The 27,861-nt window shown below is 43.4% G+C and overlaps 1 protein-coding gene across 1 annotated transcript in view; it reads right to left on the reverse strand.

Annotated features, from left to right (window-relative positions):
- LOC144671127 (coatomer subunit delta) overlaps nt 1–20,508 on the reverse strand; it is a 35,568-nt gene extending 15,060 nt beyond the window's left edge. Inside the window, exons 1-4 of the mRNA XM_078533059.1 lie at nt 20,372–20,508; nt 9,400–9,663; nt 5,149–5,328; nt 733–938 (exon numbers count right to left, since the gene is read on the reverse strand). Of these exons, the coding sequence (XP_078389185.1) occupies nt 733–938; nt 5,149–5,328; nt 9,400–9,663; nt 20,372–20,374 (653 nt within the window). The 5' untranslated portion in view covers nt 20,375–20,508. The remainder of the gene's footprint in view (nt 1–732; nt 939–5,148; nt 5,329–9,399; nt 9,664–20,371) is intronic.
- Nucleotides 20,509–27,861: the final 7,353 nt, after the last annotated feature.

The following is a 27,861-nucleotide window of genomic DNA, read 5'->3' on the forward strand; positions in this document are numbered from 1 at the left end:
ACGAAGGTTATAAAAGTAATACTACCAGTTTTGTTAGTTCTGAAGCTTTCTGGAGGTGCAGCCACTTTTCTCTGATTTTCCATTGTTCAAGTTTTTTTGTTTGCTTCCCATCTTCACACCAGCTTTTTTCCCCCTTTGGTGTTAAGAGGGGAGAGTGAAGCTAAAGTGCAGTGTGGTTCAAGACGTTTTGACACTCCCCACAACCCCATTAGACCATCCTGCGTGGTCCTTCTCCTTCCTACATGTTGCCTGTCGAAATGAAGACTCATTGCGTCATTTCACAAGTCATTCTTTTACCGTACATCAATGCAGTGCAAATCCCATCCTTCTTTGGTTTCTCCTTTCTTCTAAGGGATTTTGAAGACCAAGCCTGGGCTCACTTAACCACTACTTGCTGATTCTCTACTTACAAATACTGGTACGTTTCCTATTTTTTCCCCCAATTTTAAAAAATGGGATTTGTAATCATTACCCTTTTCCCATTGAAAATTAAAACTGCACTTAAAGAAACCAAAACTGCATGATGTGCAACAGAAGCCAAGTTTAGCAGTTCTTGCCCTGATGGTAAAGTGCCCCCACAGAGCACTCATTAAAAAATGCAAAGGTCAGTCACATCCATGCAGCATTTGGTCATGACAGCCTCTCTTACAATACAGTTAGCAGCTCAATCGGAAGACAAATGGGATTTTCTGCATTAAGTAGGTCTTCTGAACAATGGAAATTGCGACCTACCTCATTACTGCTGGTGTCATCTTTGGCTTCTCTGGTTCGATGATGGCATCTGTTATCATGGATGCTGCTGAGCTGCCAGAGATTCCTCCACTGCCAAACCCACCAAAGCCAGGAGCTTTCTTGCCTTGCCTCTCGGCATCCCGGCGAGCCTGCTGTAACTCCTTGGCCTTCCGACGCATCTCCGCTTTCGCTTCACGTTCTTGTGTCTGAATGGGAAACAGAGACAACTGTCATAGTTCAAAGGAAACAGTTCCATACACCAAAGGTTTGCGACACCACAGAAATGGGCCATGAAAGCTGCTTTAATTTTTTAGTGCATTTTCGCCCACTATACAGTAAATGGAGCATTTTTCTCTTTAGTCACGCAGTCCTAATCAAGCATTCCCCAAATGAGAGACATGGTACAGTATAGAACTTTCAGAAGAACCTTCCTTACACCAGTGTGATTTCGAATCTCATACCAACCATCCTGTATCCATTTAGATTGCCAATTAGCATTGAACATCACGGGACCTGTCCTCTAAGTCTCTCACATTCTTGGCTTAGGCAAATATCAACATTTCTTTGTTGTTGCTGGGTCAAAGCACTGATTCCCTGTTTATCACCACATGGGAGTACCAGCTGCAGGACTAAACAGCCTATCACCTCCTTCTCAAGGCAACTCTCGGCAATAAAAGTGGCCCTCCCAGCATCACGTGCCCGGAAAACAAATAAATGCTCAAGAATAAATGGATTAGACCGCCACAAACTAATTTATGTAGGAGCCTTATATGGCTGAATTTCACCCATCAGCCTGAGCTGCATTTGAACTCAAGTCCAAGAAATGAAAGGCCAACCAATCACTGACACTTCAGTACTTTTATTTCTCAAAGGCTCAACACAATGATACCTTTGAGGCTCAATTTCAATTGATTTTTAATTATGCAGAATTTGCTTCTCCAACTTGAAACATCAGGCTATGAAACTATGAAAATGTACTTTCTACTGAAAATTTTCTTTTTTTTTAAATTCATTCACGGGATGCGGACTTCGCTGGCTGGGCCAGCATTTATTGCCCATCCCTTGTTGCCCTTGAGGTGGTGGTGGTGAGCTGCCTTCTTGAACCGCTGCAGTCTATGTGGTGTAGGTACACACACAGTGCTGTTAGGGAGTTCCAGAATTTTGACCCAGCGACAGTGAAAGAACGGCGATATATTTCCAAGTCAGGATGGTGAGTGGCTTGGAGGGGAACTTCCAGGTGGTGGTGTTCCCATCTATCTGCTGCCCTTGTCCTTCTAGATGATAGTGGTCGTGGGTTTGGAAGGTGCTGCCTAAGGAGCCTTGGTGAATTCCTGCAATGCATCTCGTAGATGGTACACACTGCTGCTACTGCGCATCGGTGATGGAGGGAGTGAATGTTTGTGGATGTGGTGCCAATCAAGCGGGCTGCTTTGCCCTAGACCGTGCCAAGTTTCTTGAGTGTTGTGGGAGCTGCACTCATCCAGGCAAGTGGAGAGTAATGCATCACACTCCTGACTTGTACCTTGTAGATGGTGGGCAGGCTTTGGGGAGTCAGGAGGCGAGTTACTCGTCGCAGGATTCCCAGCCTCTGACCTGCTTTTGTAGCTACAGCATTTATATGGCTAAGTCCAGTTCAGTTTCTGGTCAATGGTAAGCCCCAGGATGTTGATTGTGGGGGATTCAGCGATGGTAATGCCATTGAACGTCAAGGGGCGATGATTAGACTCTCTCTTGTTGGAGATGGTCATTGCTTGACACTTGTGTGATGCAAATGTTACTTGCCAGCTCAAGCCTGGATATTGTCCAGGTCTTGCTGTATTTGAACATGAACTGCTTCAGTATCTGAGGAGTAATGAATGGTGTTGAACATTGTGCAATCATCAGCGAACATCCCCATTTCTGACCTTATGATGGAAGGAAGGTCATTGATGAAGCAGCTGAAGATGGTTGGGCCTGGGACACTACCCTGAGGAACTCCTGCAGTGATGTCCTAGAGCTGAGATGACTGGCCTCCAACAACCACAACCATCTTTCTTTGTGCTCGGTCTGACTCCAACCAGTGGAAATATTTCCCCGATTCCCACTGACTCCAGTTTTGCTAGGGCTCCTTGATGCCACACTCGATCAAATGCGGCCTTGATGTCAAGGGCAGTCACTCTCACCTCACCATGTGAGTTCAGCTCTTTTGTCCATGTTTGAACCAAGGCTGTAATGAGGTCAGGAGCTGAGTGGCCTGGCAGAACCAAACTGGGCATCAGTGAACAGGTTATTGCTAAGCAAGTGCTGCTTGATAGCACTGTTGATGATCCCTTCCATCACTTTACTGATGATCGAAAGTAGACCAATGGGGTGGTAATTGGCAGGGTTGGATTTGTGTACAGGACATACCTGAGCAATTTTCCAGATAGCCAGTGTTGTCGTTGTACTGGAACAGCATGGCTAGGAGCGCAGCAAGTTCTGGAGCACAAGTCTTCAGTACTATTGCCAGAATATTGTCAGGGCCCATAGTCTTTGCAGTATCGAGTGCCTTCAGCCATTTCTTGATATCATGTGGAATGAATTGAATTGGCTGAAGACTGGCATCTGTGATGCTGGGGACCTCTGGAGGAGGCCGAGGTGGATCACTCACTCAGCACTTCGGGCTTAAGATTGTTGCAAATGCTTCAGCCTTATCTTTTGCACTGATCATGCTGAACTCCCCCATCATTGAGAGTGGGGATATTTGTGAAGCTTCCTCCTCCAGTGAGTCAACTGTCCACCCCCACTCACGACTCAATGTGGCAGGACTGCAGAGCTTAGATCTGATCTGTTGATTGTGGGATCGTTTAGCTCTATCAGTTGCTGCTTAGCACACAAGCAGCCCTGTGTTATAGCTTCACCAGATTGACACCTAATTTTTAGGTATGCCTGGTGTTGCTCTTAACATGCCCTCATGCACTCTTCATTGAACCAGAATTGATCCACTGGCTTGATGGTAATGGTGGAGTGGGGGATATGCCAGGCCACGAGGTTACAGATTGTGTTCAAGTACAATTCTGCTGCTGCTGAAGTCCCACAGTGCCTCATGGATGCCCAGTCTTGGGTTGCTAGATCTGTTCGAAATCTATCCCATTTAGCACGGTGGTAGTGCCACACGGCACAATGAAGGGTGTCCTCAGTGTGAAGGCAGGACTCATCTCTACAGCAACTGTGCGGTGGCCATTCCTACCGATACTGTCATGGACAGGTGCTTCTGCAGCAAGCAGGTTGGTGAGAATGAGGTCAAGTACGTTTTTCCCTCTTGTTGGTTCCCTCACCACCTGCCACAGACCCAGTTTAGCAGCCATGTCCTTTAGGACTCAGCTAGCTCGGTCAGTAATGGTGCTACCGAGCCACACTTGGTGATAGACATTGAAGTCCCCCATCCAGGGTACATTCTGTATCCTTGCCACCCTCAGTGCTTCCTCCAAGCGGTGTTCAGCATGGAAGAGCACTGATTCATCAGCTGAGGGAGGGCAGTATGTGGTAACCAGCAGGAGGCTTTCATGCCCATGTTTGACCTGATGTCATCAGACTTCATGGGATCCAGAGTCAATGACTGAATATTCATTTATATAGCTCTTTTCACAAACTCTCAAGGTATTTCAAACCAAATTTCGTACTTTTTGAGTATAATCACTGTTGCAGCGTAGACCAGCATAGTAACTTTACACACAGCAAAGTTCCACAAACAGCAATGAGATAAATGACCAGTTATTCTGTTTTAGCAACCTTGAGATATCAATGTTGGCCAGGACAACAGGGAGGTTGCTCCTGCTCTTCTTCAAAGAGTGTTGTAAGACAGTTTTAGTCTACTTGAAAGGGCCTCTGGTTAACCATCCAACAAATGGTATCTCCAACAGGACAGCACCCCCACAGCATGGCAGTGGTATGCCAGTGTAGATTGTGCGCTCAAGTATCTGGAATGGGACTTGAACTCAGAGGCAAGAGAGCTTTCAACTAAACTATCTCTAGGCACAACATTGATCAAACTTTCCAAATTTATCCTGATTTTTTTTTCAAATGATACACATTTTATTTGTCCATGTTTGTAGAAAGAGCCCTTTTGAGACTAAAATTCTGTTGAGTGGTGAGAATGTAGAACTCCCGAACATAGGGAATAATTGAGGTGAACAGCGCTGACACATTGACAGGAAAGCTAAATAAACACAAGGGAAGAAAGGAATATGCTGGATAGGGCAACAGGAGACTCGGTTACAACATAAACACCGACATAGGCCAGTTGAGCCGAATAACTTAGTTCTGTACTGTAACCAGTTTGAAAACACTACCACAATAATATTAATTGGAACAGTTTGATACCCTACCCCTTCAGATATCTGAGATCCACAGTTTGACTGTACACTCATGCACTATATTCATTTTTATCTCAATTACCTCTCGAACAGCCCGGAAAACTTTCTCTTCATGAGAGTCCATTTCTGTGAAGGTTCGGATCTGGGCTAGGTTCACGTTCTCACGGTAACCCAGAGCCACTATCTCATCAAAGGCAAAGATCAGATCAAAGCAGTGCTCTGATATCTCACTCTCCTCCAGAACTCTGCAATATTCTGGAATCTATTAAACAACCAAAAGAAATACTTATTACAATTGTTATATGTAGCAACTATCAGGAAGGCAAACAAAGATAAGGAAAAAACATACATTTCAAACTGATTCTAAAAAGACAGGTAGAGCACTACTGTATATACTTGGATCCCTAACAGATTTCAGGTATTCCAGGATTATGGAGAATTTTGAAATCACTCAAACATGAACTGATAGCTTATTCAATTTCAGCAATTCAATAACTTAGTGTGACACAGGGAACTGAAATCGACTTATTCAATTGGTTAGTGAGGAAAGGCACCACTTAATGCCCTGTCCTGATCAGAGGGCCCAGGTTTGACTACCAGCGTGTTCAGTCAGCTGAAGCGTGTGTACTACAAATGGCCTCAGTAACCAGTGCTAGAGGTTGGGCAAAGGAAATCATGGTTCTTCATTACAATCCAAAGATCTCTGCTGGAAAATGCACAACAGGCAGGGACAAACTCAGAAATGCCATCTATGATAAAACACCACCACATGTACCACTCCAGCATCAAGCAATGCCTTCAGAGATGCATGGGGAGAGCAGATCACACAAGATAAAAACAGATGGGGAGGGGCATGATAGCTCAACCTTCAAGCTATCTCAAAAATCTAAGGGCTTTTGTTTCCGCTACTCCAAAAGGGCTTATCCTATGAAGAAAGGTTGAATAGGTTGGGCCTATGCCCATTGGAGTTTAGAAGAATGAGAAGTGATCTTATTGTAATATACAAAATCCTGAGGGGACTTGACAGGGTAGATACCAGGAGGATGCTTCCTCTTGTGGGAAACAAAAGAACCGGGGACACAGTTTAAAAATAAGGGGTCTCCCCTTTAAGACTGAGATGAGGGGAAATTATTTCTCTGAGGGTCGTTAGTCTGACAGCAGTAGGAGCTGGGTCATTGAGTTTATTCAAGGCACAGTTGGACTGATTTTTGACAGACAAGGGAGTCAAGGGTTATGGGAGGCAGACAGGAAAGTGGAGTTGAGACCACAACCAGATCAGCCATGATCAACGGCGGAGCAGGCTCAAAGGGCCAAATGGCCTATCCCTGCTCTCAAGTCCTATGCTCCTATTCCCAGGAGACCATTCTAAACGCTGTTTATTTGCATAAAGATTTTCTTCCCAACACACCTTCTAAGCCTTCCTTCCCTTCCTAAGTTTTAACTTATGATGCCGCTCCTTATTCAAATATCCTAACACATCTTGTAATGGTGCTCCAAATTAAAGTTACTGTGTCCTTTTGTATCTCACACTTCCATACAATCCCTTCTCAGTCACCCATTTTAAAGGCAAGTTCAAACTTTGCATCAGCATCAAGGCTTTTTTCTATGTAGTTTCCATGACTTAAACATTCCGTGTGTTTTGGTAGCTAACCCCTAACGCTAAACACAATTGGACCAGGGCACTTGTTTATACATTCTACTCATTGTACCCTCCAATTGACATATTACCACTGTTTGAGTACACACACCAACAACAACTGCTTACTAACAAAACATACATGAAGTTATTTTATGGGAAACTCAAATCAAAATAATGGCTCAAAGATTCTGAGCTCTACGACTTTTTGAGAGTTTTGGAACAAAGCAAGCTATTTACAAACTCAACATTTCTCAGGCAGATTATTGTAATTTTAAAAGCAAATGTCTGAGAAATATGAATTAAGATGACCCATTCTGAAGCTCTGTGTTACGAACCAACTAAAAACAGGATTGCATCAGTCCAGAGATGATTATTGCCTTTTCCTTTACAGAAAGAATTTTATGTAATTAAAATCCTGGTGCAGTTACAGAAAATTAAGGGAACATTGAAACAGTTCTGCTAACTCCCTCTGCAATCCACATGTTTCTGGGGCAAAGGGCATAAAACTTGGGTGCTTACCTCAGCTTTGCTATACTGGCTATTTTCACCTGGCCTTCTTACAAGCTCAGCTAGTTGACATTGTCAGGGAATCTGGTTTTTAATCTTTGTTCTGTCTAGTTTTGGGGCAAAGGTCAAACCCTGATTAAATGACTACAACTCCTGACATGCCCAGGATATTAGCGTGAGCACAGAGCATGGCAGGGAGACAGGCTGCGCACGCTCAGTTCTAGATTTTCTTCAACAGCTGCTCGGGGATGGCTTGAAACAGTTTTTTCTTCTGAAGGCTTCAAGTCGAAAGTCTCATTCACATCACGTGCGGTTCCTGTGGCAGATGGCGAACACCAGCCTCCAGGCCGTGCATCAGAGTGGAAGATGAGGGCTCGGCCATCCTGGCAGTAATGCACATCCACTGGGTGTGGGGTGCAAAAAACACGAACATGGCACTGGGCTTTTGGGCATGAAAATGAGTCTACATGACCAGTTTTTAGTCCAGGTTGCTGCAGTGGGAAGTTTAGTGACGCGAGGCTCAAGCTGAGCCGCAGCAGTTGCTAGCTCTGTGCAGCTGGGGCTCAGAAAAGCCTGTCATGAGCTTCAAAGGTGACGGAAGTCGCTGGTTCTGTGCTGCTAAGCAGTTGCAGCTCGGGGAAGCCCTGGAGACCTTAACAGCTCAGTGAAGCTGAGGGGAAGCTGTCTGCTAGAAAGCTAGCAGTTGGGGCAGAGAAAAGCATGTAAGCAGTGGTTGACCTGCTAGGGAGCTAGAATCATGCTGGGGTAATTAGGTACTGGGTTGCAGCCTTGGGAATCCAGTGAAATGCAATCTCAGCAGAAGAGATCGAGCAACAGGGGGACAAGCAGTCGCTGAGCAAGTCTGAGTTGGAGTGGCTTTTGGGGGCAGAGGATAGATCTTCAAAAGAGAGGAGCTGAAATCTCTCAGGAGGAAGACAGAGCTTTAAAGAATTTTTGTGACTCACCGAAGTCTGGGTAGGTTGCTGAAAAAATTTGGGGGTACCTGTCTTGGTTGTGTCTCTCATTTATATGTAGTTTGTGGTATGGTTGATCAGAGTTTGCCTGATAATTCATGTTTACCTCTGGATATGTTTACCTCTGGATGGTTAATTCTGGATATTAGACTGTAAGATAGATAGTATTGCCTGTTTGCTTTATTATCTGTCTAAAGTAAAATTTCTTCTGTTTAAAACCGTGGAATCTATGGTTTTATTATCTTAGCAGACACCTGGGATTTTAAATTTCGCCTGCTTTAACAAAAAAAATACGGTCCCTAACTGGACTAATAAATTTGGGGGGTCTCACCTAGGACAGTAACAAAATTTAGAGGTTTGGTCTGGGATCATAACATGTCATTCCTGGCACAATTGATATGGTGCAATGCACTCTCAGTTGAAGACATCATGAAAGAAGAATGAAAGGTGGTCCCTGAGGCACTGTTTACAAGTTTTACAATTCTCTACAGCGCAGTTGCACACAAATCTCAGGAGAAAAGAACTGGATTTATGAACTAATTAACTCCATCACCTTTTCAGATTTGGGTCACATCCCCTAAAACCGAATTAAAACATTGTGCAAAATTTAGTGCATCTCACTCAAATCTTACTTTATCCTTTTATGATAGTCATTTCCCATGTGTTTGAAACAACGGACAGTTTCTCATTTAAACATTAAATTGCCTTTTAAATGCAGATGCAATTTAAATTAACTTGCATTTATAAAACACTTATGACATTATATTCCAAAGTGCTTCAGTGCCAATTAATTACTTTTTATGTGTACAGCTGAGGTAGAATGCAAAGAGTTAACTTGCCATGGACAGACGCAAGTTTTGTTACCACAGCCGTGTGCAAGTTAACAGGCCTCATTCATACATTTAAGAGGATAGTAAAGTGGAAGTGAAGCCTGTCTGCTTAATGTTATGGCAGAAAACACAAATCTAATAAATAGCTAATACAATGCCAGAATATTCTGAATTGACTCAAAAATTCTCAGTGAATTAGCTTTGGTATCCTTCAGATAGTTTGATTTTGCATCGGTAGTGACAAAAGCAATGGAAATGCTGGCTTCTGGGTGGATCTGAATGATGACAAAATTCAGCTGCACCAATTACCAGTGGCAATACCCTGATAAATTCAGATTGTCTCAGTTTCAGTATTCTCAGCAGCTTGAGTTTATTGCTCTTACCACTCGAGAGAAGAGACGGAGTGTTTCCAGATCTTCCAGGATGTTGCTATTTTTGGTTGTGATCAATACCATGTAGAGTTTTTCCAGTGGCTGGTACACATACCGCACACTTTCTGTCTCCACAAATGTGTGCTGCTTCCCAGTGTTCATCAGCTTGGGGAATGCTGCCAGCAAACCTTCAATTCGGGTCCTTGTCATTTCCACAAACTGCCGTGAGACGATTGCCTTCCCAGCCTTGGTGCAAACAGCTGTAGCCAACAGCACCTAGAGTGGAGGGAGAGAGGAAAAAAAACAGCTATCAAGAGGGAAATTACAGCATATTCCTACCCTAATGAAGTAAACTAGACTGAGATATGTTGACCAGACAAATTCAGTTGGACCAAACGTCTATTATAAATATTTCATCCACCTCAGACATAGCATTACATATGTACCCAGGGAAAGAGGGATATTGTGACTTGAATTGGGTATCAGAAGCTACTCTCTTAAAAAATCTTATGGTCTTGTCACTTGATGCAGTAAACACCCTTTAGAACAAAGGTTTTACCTCTGATCAAAAATGATGGCAGCATCAAATGCTCAGGCTGGTTAACTATGGACTGTCATTTTGGGTGAGGCCAGCAATAGGGTTTCAGCAGGGATGTAATTTTAGACATAACTGCATGTGTGCACATCTTGAACTTCAGGCTATTCAGGAGTATAATGAGCAAACAAGTTCCCACCAAACATCAGAACACAACACAAAAAGTGGCCTGAACAAATTGGCAAACTAGCCCGAGATAAGCCATAGAATTGGACTGGTCTATGATCATAGAATAGTACAGCACGGAGGAAGGACACTGGGCCCACCGAGTCTTGGCAAGCTCTTTCAAAAAGCAATCCAGTTAGTCCCATTTTTCCTTTCTCTCTCTATTTTGTAGTAACTTATTGCCAACACACAAATAGCGTTACAACACTTGCCAGACTCTCTCAGAAAGAACTTGCATTCTTTCATACCTTTCATATTCTAAAGTACTTTCCAATTACAGTATTGCTGAAAAAGAGAGGCAAGCTGTTGAAGCTTCATGTCCTGCACTCCTCAGGATAGACACAAAAATGCCGAATTTCAAAGGGAGTAATAATTTATACTGAGAAAAGGGCATTGATTGGTTGGAGTGTCAATCTGATTGGTTGAGGTATTGCCATGGAGAATGTACCAGGGAACTACTGTGCCCCACGCTTTTGTTTAGTTCAAAAAAAAGGATGCAATACCTAGGCATGTTCCTTTTGCTTGCGTAATGTACATGAGCCACATTATAAATCTACTGATAATCTTAAACTGGTTATTAGTGTAATTCTTAGCATACTCCATTCCAGATTGTTCAGCAAGTGTTGTCCAATCGTGGAATCACATCTAAAATTAGATATATGCTCTGAGTTTTATAACTAATTACTTTTAGCATTAGTCACTGGTGAACACAGCGAAGTCCCATTCACAATCAGATGAACAACTCCCTCAGTACTGCAGAGAAGTTATCAGCCTGGATAATGTGTTCAAGTCCTGGAATGAGGCTGAAGCACAACCTTCTGGCTCAGGTGCGGAAGCATTATCACTAGCCATTGGTAACACTTGAGATTAACCACGCAGGGGACATGTTGCCAGGTGACCAGAAACATGAAACTACAATCCTAGAAACCTCCAGGATTGAAGGCTTGAGAAGACTATTTAAAAAGGACATTGTATATCTAAACAGTTTGGGCATGTAGAATAATGCAAATGTTCTAAAATGCCAAAGCATTTTACTTAAGTCATTAAAAGGTATATTAGCTGATTAACAAAAGTTTAACTGACAACCCAGGAAAATAAGAAACTGAAGATTTAATCCAACTCAAATCTTGTGTCTGAATGCTATGAAGTTGACCATGCTAAATAATGAAATGAAACTATGTTCAAAAAAGCACATACAGAACTGGATGTTTTTTTTTTGACCTCATTGCTCTAAGTCAGATACTTCTAAGTCTGCAGCATCTTGTCTGAACTGACTTATTCTTCAGGTGTGAATCTATACAGTGGCCACTGTCACAGGCACACCAAATACAGTTCTCACTCAATGTCCATATGTACACAAGGGTCACTAAGCAATGATTAAAAGTTTGAATATTGGCTGCTTATTTGCTGTTTATAGGCAAAGGGCCTGTGAGTTGGCCTATATAAACTCTTTCCAGCCTTTGCAGCATGTACCATCACTAGAGTTCTAATGAATAATTTTGAAATAACTGCATAGGTATAGTTTCTAACTAGAGCCAGCAGCTGTGAAAGCTCCCAACAGAAACTGTGAAAGGGTAAATATCTGTGCCCTTGATGGCCAAGTAGGTAAATAGAAAGGGCTACATTTGTTACACACAGTAACAGGCTTCTATCAATAGAAACACATTCACCTTTCAATGAAACAAGGTGATAAATGGGATGTACAAATTCTCTTTGTGGGTTATTATTTCTTAAAAAGAGTCGGGAAAGTGATAAATCCACAAATTCCAGTCCAGTTTAGAAGTACAATGAGGCAGAAAAATTCAAATCCAGAAATATTGACAACAAAGCACCTTTCTGTGAGAAATCATGATGCTTCTATGTGGTGCGCCAGCTATTTTACGATTAGTTGGCTCAAACAGGAGTGGAAATTCCACTTTACTGGTTAGCTTCATCAAATTCAATCTCCAGCTACCAGCAAAACAAAATGAAAATATAATTACAAGATGATGTTATCGCTACGCCTTGAATAGGTAAACATGTCAAGTCAAAACAAACCTTATTTTTTAAATCTTGAATATATTTGTGGGAGCTTTGGTACAAAGGGGTTATAACTGGCAATGTGCTGTAACTTGAAAATCAATCCACTATGAAATTTACACAAGCACCTGGCACGTGTGCAAACTGAATCCTAACATGGTATTCAAATGTAATTGAATCAGTTTAACTTTGCTCTTTTGAACTAATTGGAAATGACAATCGGAGACTAGAAAGCTATTTTATTGAAGGAAACCTCAAACGTTTTACAGAAGAAAGTGGGTTATATAAAAAGCAATTTACAATCATGAAGCCATTATCCTTCTCACCTTAAGGTTAAGTACAGCAGGATGCCACATAACCTGGTTCAATTATTCCCCCCAAGACTATATGTTAAGCAAGCTGTTAATTCAATTCTACACATACTGTTGTCCCAATATCTGACTAAAGTACAATCTTTATGACGTTATTCTGACCTCTATGTAACTTCAAACTTCACACATCAGATGCAGGCATCCTTGTTTATTACAGTATTACTACCGACACCAAGGAGCATGGGTAAGAATGCAACACTTGCATACCACACATTCGATAATATTCCAACAATACTTTCAAATAGGACAATAAGACAAGTCAAAGCTGTTACAATAAGACAAGAATACCATTTTCCAGCTCTCCAACATCAAATTCTATTTATCCTGAGGCTCATTTTCACATCTTTCATTGAATCAGATTTTCCAGGAGTTCACCAGAACTTATTTTCATAGTGAATAAAGCTTCAGGAATGATATACTATGACTGATTAAAGTCCTTCGCAGGTCTCTGACAGCTATTAACCCACAACGAACTTGCTCTAATCGCTTTAAAATTGCTGAATTTGGCATAACAGTGTTACAGAAACTGAAATATCAAAACACAGCTCTATGAAGTGGTGGAAGGTGTAATTCATCCTCCACCTTCAGATCTGAGCTACATGGTAGTATGGAGGTACAGTACTGACTGCAGACTTGTCATTATCTTCCACAAAGGGAATCACAGAATTGTTATGGCGCAGAAGGAGGCCATTTGGCCCATCGTGTCATCACCAGCTCTCCAAATGAGCATCGTGCCATTCTCCTGCTTTATTCCCGTACACTTTCACATTGTTTCTATTCAAATAATCATCCAACGCCGAGCCCTCTTGAATGCCTCGATTGAACCTGCCTCCACTACACTTCCAGGCAGTGCATTCCAGGCCCAAACCACTCGCGTGAAAAAGTTTTTTCTCACATCACATTTACTTTTTTTGCAAATCACTTTAAATCTGTGCCCTCTCATTCTCGATCCCTTGATGAGTGGGAATAGTTTCTCCCTATTGACTTTATCCAACCCCCTCATGATTCTGAGCATCTCTATCAAATCTCCTCTTGGCCTTCTCCTCTCCAAGCAGAACAGTCCCTCTCCAATCTATCTTCATAACTCAAGTTTATCATTCCTGGAACCATTCTTGTAAACCTCTTCTACACTCTCTCCAATGAGATCACATCCTTCCTATAGTGTGGAGCCCAGAACTGTACACAATACTCCAGCTGAGGTCAAACTAGTGTCTTGTATAAGCTCAGCATAGCCTCCCTGCTCTTCTACTCTACACCCCTATTAATAAAGCCCAGGAGAGGGGAAGAGCAGCTTACTCCAGGCTATGAGGCAAATATAGGCAGGCAACCTTTGGAGCGATTCTCCCCAAGACTAATTAGTACATCTTACCCAAGATGATATAGATGAGGAACAAAATCAGACAAAAACGTCACACATTAGAGCATATAGTCTTGAATATGATTTTCTGAGAGCATAAAAATACCAATATAATAACCAGTGACAACACTGTGCACTGCAGGCAGAATGGCTATAAACTAAATTTGCCCATTCACACCTATTGTCTCTGAATCTGCCCTGAAACAAGAAACTTGAGAGGTGGGTTTTACCACATGGCAGACAAGAGTTTTGGAAGATGCAAGTTGCCACTGGAAACCAAAATGTCAGACTATGTTTTGAATGTCAGTTCAAGGAGGATTCTAAATTTACTGCAATGGTAATTTAATATATTCATGTGTGAATAGGTTTGAAGTCAAAATTACAATCACAGGTACTTCATAAAACAACAGTGTTGCATAATGATCACAAGGTGAGAATTAGCAATGCACAATGTGAGTTGCAGAGGTCTGACCTAGTTTATAAACTTTATTGATATTCTGTTTGGGCTTCAGTGTAAAATTCAAAAGTATGTTAAAAAATTGGGTGAACTTTGCTTAAGATTGTAGATGTCAGTAACCAAAGGGCAAACTGTTTCTGCAATATTGGCATCAAGCTTCACAAGTTAGGTTCCAGATCGGATCAGTTGTGGGATAAAGCTCCTTCCATTTATGAAAGAAATACTTTAATTCAAGCTCAGAAGAGTATGCCTACAGCACAAGTGTGAAATTTTTGTTTCAACATCTTCCATTCTTGGTGATTCGCAGAGCACTTGCTAAATAATTGAGGGCACTTATGTACCGTCGTCTTCACGCTCACTTGGAATTGGATTCCAAATGCCAAAACCAATTTCATAATACTGCTCTAAACATTAAGCCTACAGAATGTTGAAAAGGTGTGTATGTTACGTCATTCTAGAGTAAGAGATCACAGGTTTAAATCCCACAGCTTCTCAGACAATATGGTAGGTGATAGTGCAGGTAGGTGCAGCTAAGGTAGATCAGCCATGACCTTAGTGAATGGCAAAGCAGAGGCAAGGGGCTGAATGGCCTACTCCTGATCCTATTTCTTATGTTGCTGAGGTTGTCAAGTACTTCTCCACAAAGAGAATTTTAAATAAAGGCAGTAAATTGCCCCACATACCCCAATCTCAAATCCATCCTGCCAGTTGCTTTGAGATTGGCATTCACAATGATCTGGGGAAAATGTACCCATCCTGCTTCTGACTAGCAGATGGCGCAAAGAGGAGAAAACAAGATAGATTACCAGCAAGAATGTATGATTAGCATGAATATGGAATCACCCACTGTCAGTAAACAAAGTCACTAACCTCATTATGTCCTGCTAAACAAAAATTTCCATGTACTTTACCTCTGACTCAAAACAAAAGGGAGAGGAGAGAATATTAGCACAATACCACAACTATGCAAGTTTAAGAAAACCACCAGATCTTGGTTGTCATCTATGCTTCTCTCAATAAGGAAGCACTGCATTGTGAACACTGGACTCTACTGCTACAGTGACTGACTGGTTCACTATGTACTACAACACATTAGTTCTGAAATGTGTTAGAGAACTTATGGTATATCAAACTATTTTCAATCTGTTGTACACTCAATGTAACTTGAACACCGGACAAGTTGCTTAAGGGAGAATATACTCATTGCTTCCAAACACAACTCTTCTTCCTCCTGTTTGATCTCAAAATTAAGTGATCACAATTACAACTCTGAATTTCAAGACAAATTAAATTCCAAAAAAAAATAGGATCGTGTTCCCTAAAATTCAAGAGCTTGGGGTAATTTGATTGAAGTTCAGATATTAGGGGGAAACAATAGGATAGAGAGAAAATATTTCTGCTGACTGGGGTGTCTAGGACTAGGGGCCATAGCCTAAAAATTAGAGCCAGGCTTGTCAGGACTGAAGGTAAAAAGTCCTTATACACACAAAGGGTGGTGGAAATTTGGAACGGTCTTCCACAAATGACAGTTAATGTAGATCAACTGTTAACACCAAACCTGAGATTAATAGATTTTTGATCACAAAGTATTAATGAGATATGGGGCAAAAAGGTAAGCCACCTGAGAAGTTCCTGTTTTTCTCTCTCGGCACAGATGTTGCCTGGCCACCTGAGTAGTTACTACATCTTGTTTTTATTTTGTATGAATAAGGTTAAACTCAGAAATTAAACTCCAGAGAACTGATATGACTGTGTTTCCTTTCAGATTAGTGTCAGCTTGGTTCAGTGACAACACACTCACTATGAGTCAGGAGGCTGTGGGTTCAAGTACAATTCCAGCTCTGGAACATGGAATAAGGTGATAATTCAGTACAGCATTGAGCGAAGTGCTGCATTGCTGAAGTTGCTTTCTTCTAGATAACCCATAAAACTGAAGTTTGGCTACCTGTTTAATTGGATGTAAATTATCCCATGCCACTATTCAAAGAGGAAAGGTGATCTCCTTATGTCCTGGTCAATATTTACCCAACAATCAACAGCACTAAAAGGATAATTTCTCATTTGGGCGTCTTTCTGCACACAGTACAAATGCCCGTTGTCATGTTTGCCTACAACACACCAGTCACAACTGGTCCAAGCCACTGTTCATTCTCTGCATGAACTGCCTCCTAACCTATCAGTGCAACCTTACACTTCTTTCTCCCTTGTCGAACCTGCCCCAAATGCATTTATGCTACTCACCTCCAAAAAGAGAAAAGGCTACTGACAATCCTATAGCACTTTTCACAACCTCAGGACACACAAAGCTCTTTACAACCAATGAAGAATTTTTGCAGTGTAGCCAATGTAGTAATATAGGAAATGCACACAGCAAGTTCACACAGCCAGCAATATGAGCATAAAACTTAGGAGGAGTAGGCCATTCAATGTGACAATGATCAGGTCATTTCAAGCGATTTTGGTAGAGGATAAATATTGGTCAAGACAGTTTGGATAACTCCTCTGCTCTTTTTTAAAATAGTGCCATAGGATCTTTTATGTCCACCTGAGAAGGCACAGCACCTTTGTTTAACATCTCAACCAAAAGAGGGCACATCCAACATTGCAGCACACCCTTAGTTCTGTACTGGAGCAGGACTGAACCACAACCTTCTGACTCGTGCCACACAAGTGCCAGTCAATGACCATCTCCAACAAGAGAGAATCTAACCATCACCCCTTGACATGCAGTGGCATTACCATCACTGAATCCCCCACCATCAACACCCTGGGGGGTTACCATTGACCAGAAACTGAACTGGGCCAGCCATATAAATACTGTGGCTACAAGAGCAGGTCAGAGGCTGGGAATCCTGCAACAAGTAACTCGCCTCCTGACTCCCCAGAGCCTGTCCACCATCTACAAGGCACAAGTCAGGAGTGTGATGGGACTCTCCACATGCCTGGATGAGTGCAGCTCCAACATTTTTCCACATTGTCAGGCTGGTGCCAGTGTTGCACCTGCACTGGAGCAGCTTGGCTAGGGATGCAACTAGTTCCAGAGCAAAAGTGTTCAAGACTACAGATGGGATACTGTCAGGGCCCATTGCCTTTGCTGAATCCAGTGGCTTCAACCATTTCTTGATATTACATGGAGTGAATCAAATTGGCTGAAGACTGGCATCTGTGATGTTGGGGACCTCAGGAGGAGATGGAGAAGGATCATCCACTTCTGGCTGAATATGGTTGCTGTGAAGCACTGTGGGGTATTTCACAGATTCAAAAGCTGTATAAATACAAGTTCCTTCTTTCTGAAAAGCCAGGCCAGCTGGTCTATATACTGCAGCCCCATGAGACCCACTTTGATAATCTGGCAGTTTACATATATTTGCATTTATTATATTTTGTCTTGCATATTTTTCCTGTTTTGAGCCTGCAGTTTTGTAGAAGTCAATTAGCACCATTTTCCCACTGGTAGAAAGATCGGGAATTAGAGAGCCAAGATCTATTGGCATTCGTGGTCTGAGACATATGCAAATTAGAATTTGTAAATCCCAGTATCCACCCATGACACTTACATTAACAAGCGGCTGAGAGAGAGTTAGGCTGACATGCACGATAGCAAGCTTCATATGTCACTATATTATATTCAACTTGTGAAACACAAGCTGGCTCTCATTCAGCCTACACTTGCATCCTAAATACCAGCTCCTGGCACTGTGGTAGGAATAACAAACGGAGTAGGCGATATGGCCCCTCAAACCTGCTCTGCCATTCAATAAAATCATGGCTGATCTACCTTCACTTTGCTACCCTCTCCCCATATCTCTTGATTCCCTTCATGTACAAAAATCTTTTAGTCTTAAATATACTCAACAACCAATCATCCTTTGTTAGTGTCATCTTTGTTAATAGATGCAAAAAACACGCCTTGTGTGTTCCTACCCACATTTTCTACTGCTTTCTTTATCCTGAATGTGTTGAACCTTGCTTCCACAGTGCTGACAACCCTTCAGCACTTAACTCAAATTGACATTTTCCACTGTTTTTATTCAGTCATGGAACATGGATTTCACTGGCCATCCCAACTGCCCCCAAGGTGGAAGTGAGCCACCTTCTTGAACTGTGTCCATGCAGGTACACCCAGTGCTGTTAGGAAGGAGTTCCAGGAACACTGACCGGCCCCTAATTAGTGATGGCCAGCTATTCAAACATGGTGTGGGTTGCGTGTGTGGGGGTGGTTAAGGCCATGAAATCACAGCTGAGTCCAATTCTGTGCTCACCACATTCACAAACACACTTTACAGCACAGACGACTGGAGCTAGCATCCCAGTTGATTTCCACGTCTAGCTGAGGGCCAGTCTGGCCAATTGTTGTCTTGACTTAGGTCAGTTAACTCAGTGGAAACTTGGGATTAAACCTGAAACCTTTATGCTCAGTATCACAAGGAGTCTGTTTGCACATTGCGCCACTGGGGAGCTGGTGGTGCATTTATAAAAGGTAAAATTTGAAAAAGAACACTGCTGCTTTAAATTTCCATTTAACAGCAGAAGGCAGCACATGTCTTACACACAACTTTTGAAAACTCACTCACACCATGAGCACATATTTGTAGTATAGGGCTGCACAGCAGCCATCAAGGAATCCCAAATTTACAACCAAAGACAAGCAAGGAAGTCATCTCGGAAAGGGAGTGAGGAAAATTTGCCATTCATCGTTAACTGAGGGTTGGGATTTTGAGCTCCAAATATCACCAAGGTTCCATTCTTCTAATCTGAAAACACAGCAAAATCTCAGCCTGCACCATTTTAAAATCTAAACTGTAGCTTTTGATCAACACAGAAAAAATCAAGATAGGAATACAAATTCTAACATTTGGCCCACATTTAATAAAACATGATCATATTATGACAGCTACACATCATACCATTTCGGGTGACAAATAAGTGGAACCTAGTTATGAATTTCCCTCAACAGCATTGTACCCCCAAAAATTTGCTGACAGAAAATAAATATGAATAAAATCAGGGCTATATATCTTTATGACAGCAACAGAGAAACTCAAAGTGCACCTTTTGTACCTTCAATGTGAAAGTTCTATGTTAGTCAGGTATACACGAGGAAAAGTGAACACGACATTTCTTTAAAAAAACACTCAATTTTCTCGAACACCACAACAAGGTGAGCTTTTAGGCAGTTCCATCTTGGACAATTTAGCAAGTGATGATGTGTCACATTTAGATGGTGAAAAAAAACTGACAGCCCTCCGTCAACACTAAAACTTGCTCACACCAAGGGGAAGCGGTGGGGGGGGGGGGGAGGAGAGAGAGAGAGAGAGATGCAGGGACAGATTTAGTAAGCAAACGAAAGGCAAGGCAGACACTTGAAATAAGAGCAGAAATTGTTGGAAATCCACCAGCTGCCAAACAAAAATTCAGGCTCATGAGCAAGGGCTCCAACAGAAGAGACTAGGACCAGGACTTGCATACCTCGACTGCCTGAGGAAGGAATTGTCCTGCTTATTTGCAGATAACCACACTGATGACACCATTTGAGTATTTGGTTGGAGGATGATAAAGTGAAGCGAATAAAAGTTTGAACACACACAAAAAAAAAAGCCTCATTTCACCCAACCGTCAGGGGAGACATGAGTTGACAGATTGGTGAGAGCCCAGTTGCACTCATTGAAATGCCAAATGGGAGTCAGCAATAAAATTTAACCACAGGGTCCCATTTGTTCTGAAAGGGGAAGAGGCAAGTCTTCTGCTGAGGGTTTGGGGGCCAGATTACCGCACATATCACTCCCATCAGCACTGAGATGGGAAATTCATTAAAGAATAGAGCAGTGGAGGTTATGAGCGAGTTGGCGACGCAGAAAGTGGGGGGTGGATAGTGAAAGAGAAGGGTCTTTGTGGGAGTGCGGCCTAGCTCAGGCTCAGCCAGGGCTTTCCTCAACCTGACAGGGAAGTAGAAAGGGGGGGAGAGAGAGAGGCAGAGAAAGGAGAACAAAGGCAGATATTGTTTTTTCTCAGTCTCTTACCATCTTGGCGTCCTGTGCGGGGCCTGGTCCTTCGCTGAATATTAATGTCCAGGGGCTTCCACCTCAGCAGCAGAGGACAGGCGGCTTCTCGGCGGCGGTCGGAGCGCCGGCAAGATGGCGGCGGCGGCCACGTCTCCAACCGGAAGTGATGAGACCTCCGGGTCAAAGGGCAGCGCCCGGCACCCCATTCATTAAAAACAGAGAGTGAACAGCAACACTGTCACCCCCCAGTAATACTATACACAGCAGACAGCACAGTCACCCCCCCCCAATAATACTACACACATCAGACAGCACAGTCACCCCCCCAATAATACTATACACATCAGACAGCACAGTCACCCCCCCAATAATACTACACACATCAGACAGCACAGTCACCCCCCCAATAATACTACACACATCAGACAGCACAGTCACCCCCCCAATAATACTACACACATCAGACAGCACAGTCACCCCCCCAATAATACTACACACATCAGACAGCACAGTCACCCCCCCCAATAATACTACACACATCAGACAGCACAGTCACCCCCCCAATAATACTATACACATCAGACAGCACAGTCACCCCCCCCCAATAATACTACACACATCAGACAGCACAGTCACCCCCCAATAATACTATACACATCAGACAGCACAGTCACCCCCCCAATAATACTACACACATCAGACAGCACAGTCACCCCCCCAATAATACTACACACATCAGACAGCACAGTCACCCCCCCAATAATACTACACACATCAGACAGCACAGTCACCCCCCCAATAATACTACACACATCAGACAGCACAGTCACCCCCCCAATAATACTACACACATCAGACAGCACAGTCACCCCCCCAATAATACTACACACATCAGACAGCACAGTCACCCCCCCAATAATACTACACACATCAGACAGCACAGTCACCCCCCCAATAATACTACACACATCAGACAGCACAGTCACCCCCCCAATAATACTACACACATCAGACAGCACAGTCACCCCCCCAATAATACTATACACATCAGACAGCACAGTCACCCCCCCCAATAATACTACACACATCAGACAGCACAGTCACCCCCCCAATAATACTACACACATCAGACAGCACAGTCACCCCCCCAATAATACTACACACATCAGACAGCACAGTCACCCCCCCAATAATACTACACACATCAGACAGCACAGTCACCCCCCCAATAATACTACACACATCAGACAGCACAGTCACCCCCCCAATAATACTACACACATCAGACAGCACAGTCACCCCCCCAATAATACTACACACATCAGACAGCACAGTCACCCCCCCAATAATACTACACACATCAGACAGCACAGTCACCCCCCCAATAATACTATACACATCAGACAGCACAGTCACCCCCCCCAATAATACTACACACATCAGACAGCACAGTCACCCCCCCAATAATACTATACACATCAGACAGCACAGTCACCCCCCCAATAATACTACACACATCAGACAGCACAGTCACCCCCCCAATAATACTACACACATCAGACAGCACAGTCACCCCCCCAACAATACTACACACATCAGACAGCACATTCACCCCCCCAATAATACTACACACATCAGACAGCACAGTCACCCCCCCAACAATACTACACACATCAGACAGCACATTCACCCCCCCAATAATACTACACACACCAGACAGCACAGTCACCCCCCCAATAATACTACACACATCAGACAGCACAGTCACCCCCCCAATAATACTACACACATCAGACAGCACAGTCACCCCCCCAATAATACTACACACATCAGACAGCACAGTCACCCCCCCAATAATACTACACACATCAGACAGCACAGTCACCCCCCCAATAATACTACACACATCAGACAGCACAGTCACCCCCCCAATAATACTATACACACCAGACAGCACATTCACCCCCCCAATAATACTACACACATCAGACAGCACAGTCACCCCCAATAATACTATACACACCAGACAGCACAGTCACCCCCCAGTAATACTACACACATCAGACAGCACAGTCACCCCCCCAATAATACTACACACATCAAACAGCACAGTCACCCATTAATACTATACACACCAGACAGCACAGTCACCCCCCAATAATACTACACACATCAGACAGCACAGTCACCGCCCCCCCCAATAATACTACACACACCAGACAGCACAGTCACCCCCAATAATACTACACACACCAGACAGCACAGTCACCCCCAATAATACTACGCACATCAGACAGCACAGTCACCCCCAATAATACTACACACATCAGACAGCACAGTCACCCCCAATAATACTACACACACCAGACAGCACAGTCATCCCCAATAGTACTACACACATCAGACAGCACAGTCATCCCCAATAATACTACACACATCAGACAGCACAGTCATCCCCAATACAAAAACAAAAATACCTGGAAAAACTCAGCAGGTCTGGCAGCATCTGTGGAGAGGAGCACAGTTAACGTTTCGAGTCCGCATGACTCTTCAACAGAACTAAGGAAAAATAGAAAAGGGGTGAAATATAAATCCATTGTTTTATCTCTACCTTTTAGCCTTTTTCGATTCTTTCACCCCACCCCACCCTCACTAGGGCTATCTGTACCTTGCTTGTCCTGCTTTCTACCCTTAATTAGCACATTCCTTCAGATAATATCACCACCTTCAACACCTCTTTGACCTTTTGTCTGTGACATCTTTTGGTTATCTCCACCTATCACTGGCCCTCTATCCAGCTCTTCTTGTCCCACCCACCTCCCCCCGCCTTAAACCAGCTTATGTTTCACCCCTTTTCTATTAATCCTTAATTCTGTTGAAGAGTCATGCGGACTCAAAATGTTAACTGTGCTCCTCTCCCCAGATGCCAGAGCGGCTGAGTTTTTCAAGGTATTTTTGTTTTTGTTTTGGATTTCAGCATCCGCAGTTTTTTGCTTTTATCTTAGTGCCACCCCAATAATTCTACACACATCAGACAGCACAGTCGCCCCCAATAATACTACACACATCAGACAGCACCGTCACCCCCAATAATAGTAGACACATCAGACAGCACCGTCACCCCCAATAATAATACACACATCAGACAGCACAGTCACCCCCAATAATTCTACACACATCAGACAGCACAGTCGCCCCCAATAATACTACACACATCAGACAGCACCGTCACCCCCAATAATAGTAGACACATCAGGCAGCACAGTCACCCCCAATAATACTACACACATCAGACAGCACAGTCACCCCCAATAATAATACACACATCAGACAGCACAGTCACCCCAATAATAATACACACATCAGACAGCACAGTCACCCCCAATAATAGTAGATACATCAGACAGCACATTCACCCCCAATAATACTATACACACCAGACAGCACCGTCACCCCCAATTATAATACACACATCAGACAGCACAGTCACCCCCAATAATACTACACACATCAGATAGCACAGTCACCCCCAATAATACTACACACATCAGACAGCACAGTCGCCCCCAATAATACTACACACATCAGATAGCACCGTCACCCCCAATAATACTACACACGTCAGACAGCACAGTCACCCCCAATAATACTACACACATCAGACAGCACAGTCACCCCCCCAATAATACTACACACATCAGACAGCACAGTTACCCCCGATAATACTACACACATCAGACAGCACAGTCACCCCCAATAATACTACACACATCAGACAGCACAGTCACCCCCAATAATACTAGACACATCAGACAGCACAGTCACCCCCAATAATACTACACACATCAGACAGCACCGTCACCCCCAATAATACTACACACATCAGACAGCACCGTCACCCCCAATAATACTACACACATCAGACAGCACAATCACCCCCCCAATAATACTACACACATCAGACAGCACAGTCACCCCCAATAATACTACACACATCAGACAGCACAGTCACCCCCCCAATAATACTACACACATGACACAGTACAGTTACCCCCCCCAATAATACTACACACATCAGACAGCACAGTTACCCCCAATAATACTACACACATCAGACAGCACAGTCACCCCCAATAATACTACACACATCAGACAGCACAGTTACCCCCAATAATACTACACACATCAGACAGCACAGTCACCCCCAATAATACTACACACATCAGACAGCACAGTCACCCCCAATAATACTACACACATCAGACAGCACAGTCACCCCCAATAATACTACACACATCAGATAGCACAGTCACCCCCCAATAATACTACACACATCAGACAGCACAGTCATCCCCAATAAAACTACACACATCAGATAGCACAGTCACCCCCAATAAAACTACACACATCAGACAGCACAGTCACCCCCAATAATACTACACACACCAGACAGCACAGTCACCCCCCAATAATACTACACACATCAGACAGCACAGTCACCCCCAATAATACTACACACATCAGACAGCACAGTCACCCCCAATAAAACTACACACATCAGACAGCACAGTCACCCCCAATAATACTACACACATCAGACAGCACAGTCACCCCCAATAATACTAGACACATCAGACAGCACAGTCACCACCAATAATACTACACACATCAAACAGCACAGTCACCGCCAATAATACTACACACATCAGACTACACAGTCACCACCAATAATACTACACACATCAGACAGCACAGTCACCCCCCAATAATACTACACACATCAGACAGCACAGTCACCCCCCAATAATACTACACACATCAGACAGCACAGTCACCCCCAATAAAACTACGCACATCAGACAGCACATTCACCACCAATAATTCTACGCAAATCAGACAGCACAGTCACCCCCGATAATACTACGCACATCAGACAGTACATTCACCACCAATAATTCTACGCACATCAGACAGCACAGTCACCCCCAATAATACTACACACATCAGACAGCACAGTCTCCACCAATAATTCTACACACATCAGACAGCACAGTCACCCCAAAATAATACTACACACATCAGATAGCACAGCACCCCCCCAATAATACTACACACATCAGACAGCACAGTTACCCCCCCAATAATACTACACACATCAGAAAGCACAGTCACCCCCCCAATAATACTACACACATCAGACAGCACAGTCACCCCCAATAATACTACACACATCAGACAGCACAGTCACCCCCAATAATACTACACACATCAGACAGCACAGTCACCCCCAATAATTCTACACACATCAGACAGCACAGTCACCCCCAATAATTCTACAGACAGCACAGTCACCCCCAATTATACTACACACATCAGACAGCACAGTCTCCACCAATAATTCTACAAACATCAGACAGCACAGTCATCACCAATAATTCCACACACATCAGACAGCACAGTCACCCCCAATAATATTACGCACATCAGACAGCACAGTCATCCCCCAATAATACTACACACATCAGATAGCACAGCAACCCCCAATAATACTACACACATCAGACAGCACAGTCACCCCCCCAATAATACTACACACATCAGACAGCAGAGTCACCCCCCCAATAATACTACACACATCAGACAGCACAGTCACCCCCAATAATACTACAAACATCAGACAGCACAGTCACCCCCAATAATACTACACACATCAGACAGCACAGTCACCCCCAATAATATTACACACATCAGACAGCACAGTCACCCCCAATAATACTACACACATCAGATAGCACAGCACCCCCCCAATAATACTACACACATCAGACAGCACAGTCACCCCCAATAAAACTACACACATCAGACAGCACAGTCACCCCCAATAATACTACACACATCAGACAGCACAGTCACCGCCAATAACACTACACACATCAGACAGCACAGTCACCCCCCCAATAATACTAGACACATCAGACAGCACAGTCACCCCCAATAATACTACACACATCAAACAGCACAGTCATCGCCAATAATACTACACACATCAGACTACACAGTCACCACCAATAATACTACACACATCAGACAGCACAGTCACCCCCCAATAATACTACACACATCAGACAGCACAGTCACCCCCCAATAATACTACACACATCAGACAGCACAGTCACCCCCAATAAAACTACGCACATCAGACAGCACATTCACCACCAATAATTCTACGCAAATCAGACAGCACAGTCACCCCCAATAATACTACGCACATCAGACAGCACATTCACGACCAATAATTCTATGCACATCAGACAGCACAGTCACCCCCAATAATACTACACACATCAGACAACACAGTCACCCCCAATAATACTACACACATCAGAAAGCACAGTCACCCCCCAATAATACTACACACATCAGACAGCACAGTCGCCCCCAATAATTCTACACACATCAGACAGCACAGTCACCCCCAATAATTCTACAGACAGCACAGTCACCCCCAGATATACTACACACATCAGACAGCACAGTCTCCACCAATAATTCTACAAACATCAGACAGCACAGTCATCACCAATAATTCTACACACATCAGACAGCACAGTCACCCCCCAATAATACTACACACATCAGATAGCACAGCACCACCCCAATAATACTACACACATCAGACAGCACAGTCACCCCCAATAATACTACACACATCAGACAGCACAGTCATCCCCAATAATTCTACAGACAGCACAGTCACCCCCAATTATACTACACACATCAGACAGCACAGTCTCCACCAATAATTCTACAAACATCAGACAGCACAGTCATCACCAATAATTCCACACACATCAGACAGCACAGTCACCCCCAATAATATTACGCACATCAGACAGCACAGTCATCCCCCAATAATACTACACACATCAGATAGCACAGCAACCCCCAATAATACTACACACATCAGACAGCACAGTCACCCCCCCAATAATACTACACACATCAGACAGCAGAGTCACCCCCCCAATAATACTACACACATCAGACAGCACAGTCACCCCCAATAATACTACAAACATCAGACAGCACAGTCACCCCCAATAATACTACACACATCAGACAGCACAGTCACCCCCAATAATATTACACACATCAGACAGCACAGTCACCCCCAATAATACTACACACATCAGATAGCACAGCACCCCCCCAATAATACTACACACATCAGACAGCACAGTCACCCCCCCAATAATACTACACACATCAGACAGCACAGTCACCCCCAATAATACTACACACATCAAACAGCACAGTCATCGCCAATAATACTACACACATCAGACTACACAGTCACCACCAATAATACTACACACATCAGACAGCACAGTCACCCCCCAATAATACTACACACATCAGACAGCACAGTCACCCCCCAATAATACTACACACATCAGACAGCACAGTCACCCCCAATAAAACTACGCACATCAGACAGCACATTCACC

This window comes from Cetorhinus maximus, chromosome 2, assembly GCF_964194155.1.
Source record: "Cetorhinus maximus chromosome 2, sCetMax3.hap1.1, whole genome shotgun sequence".
Classification (NCBI taxonomy): Eukaryota; Metazoa; Chordata; class Chondrichthyes; order Lamniformes; family Cetorhinidae; genus Cetorhinus; species Cetorhinus maximus.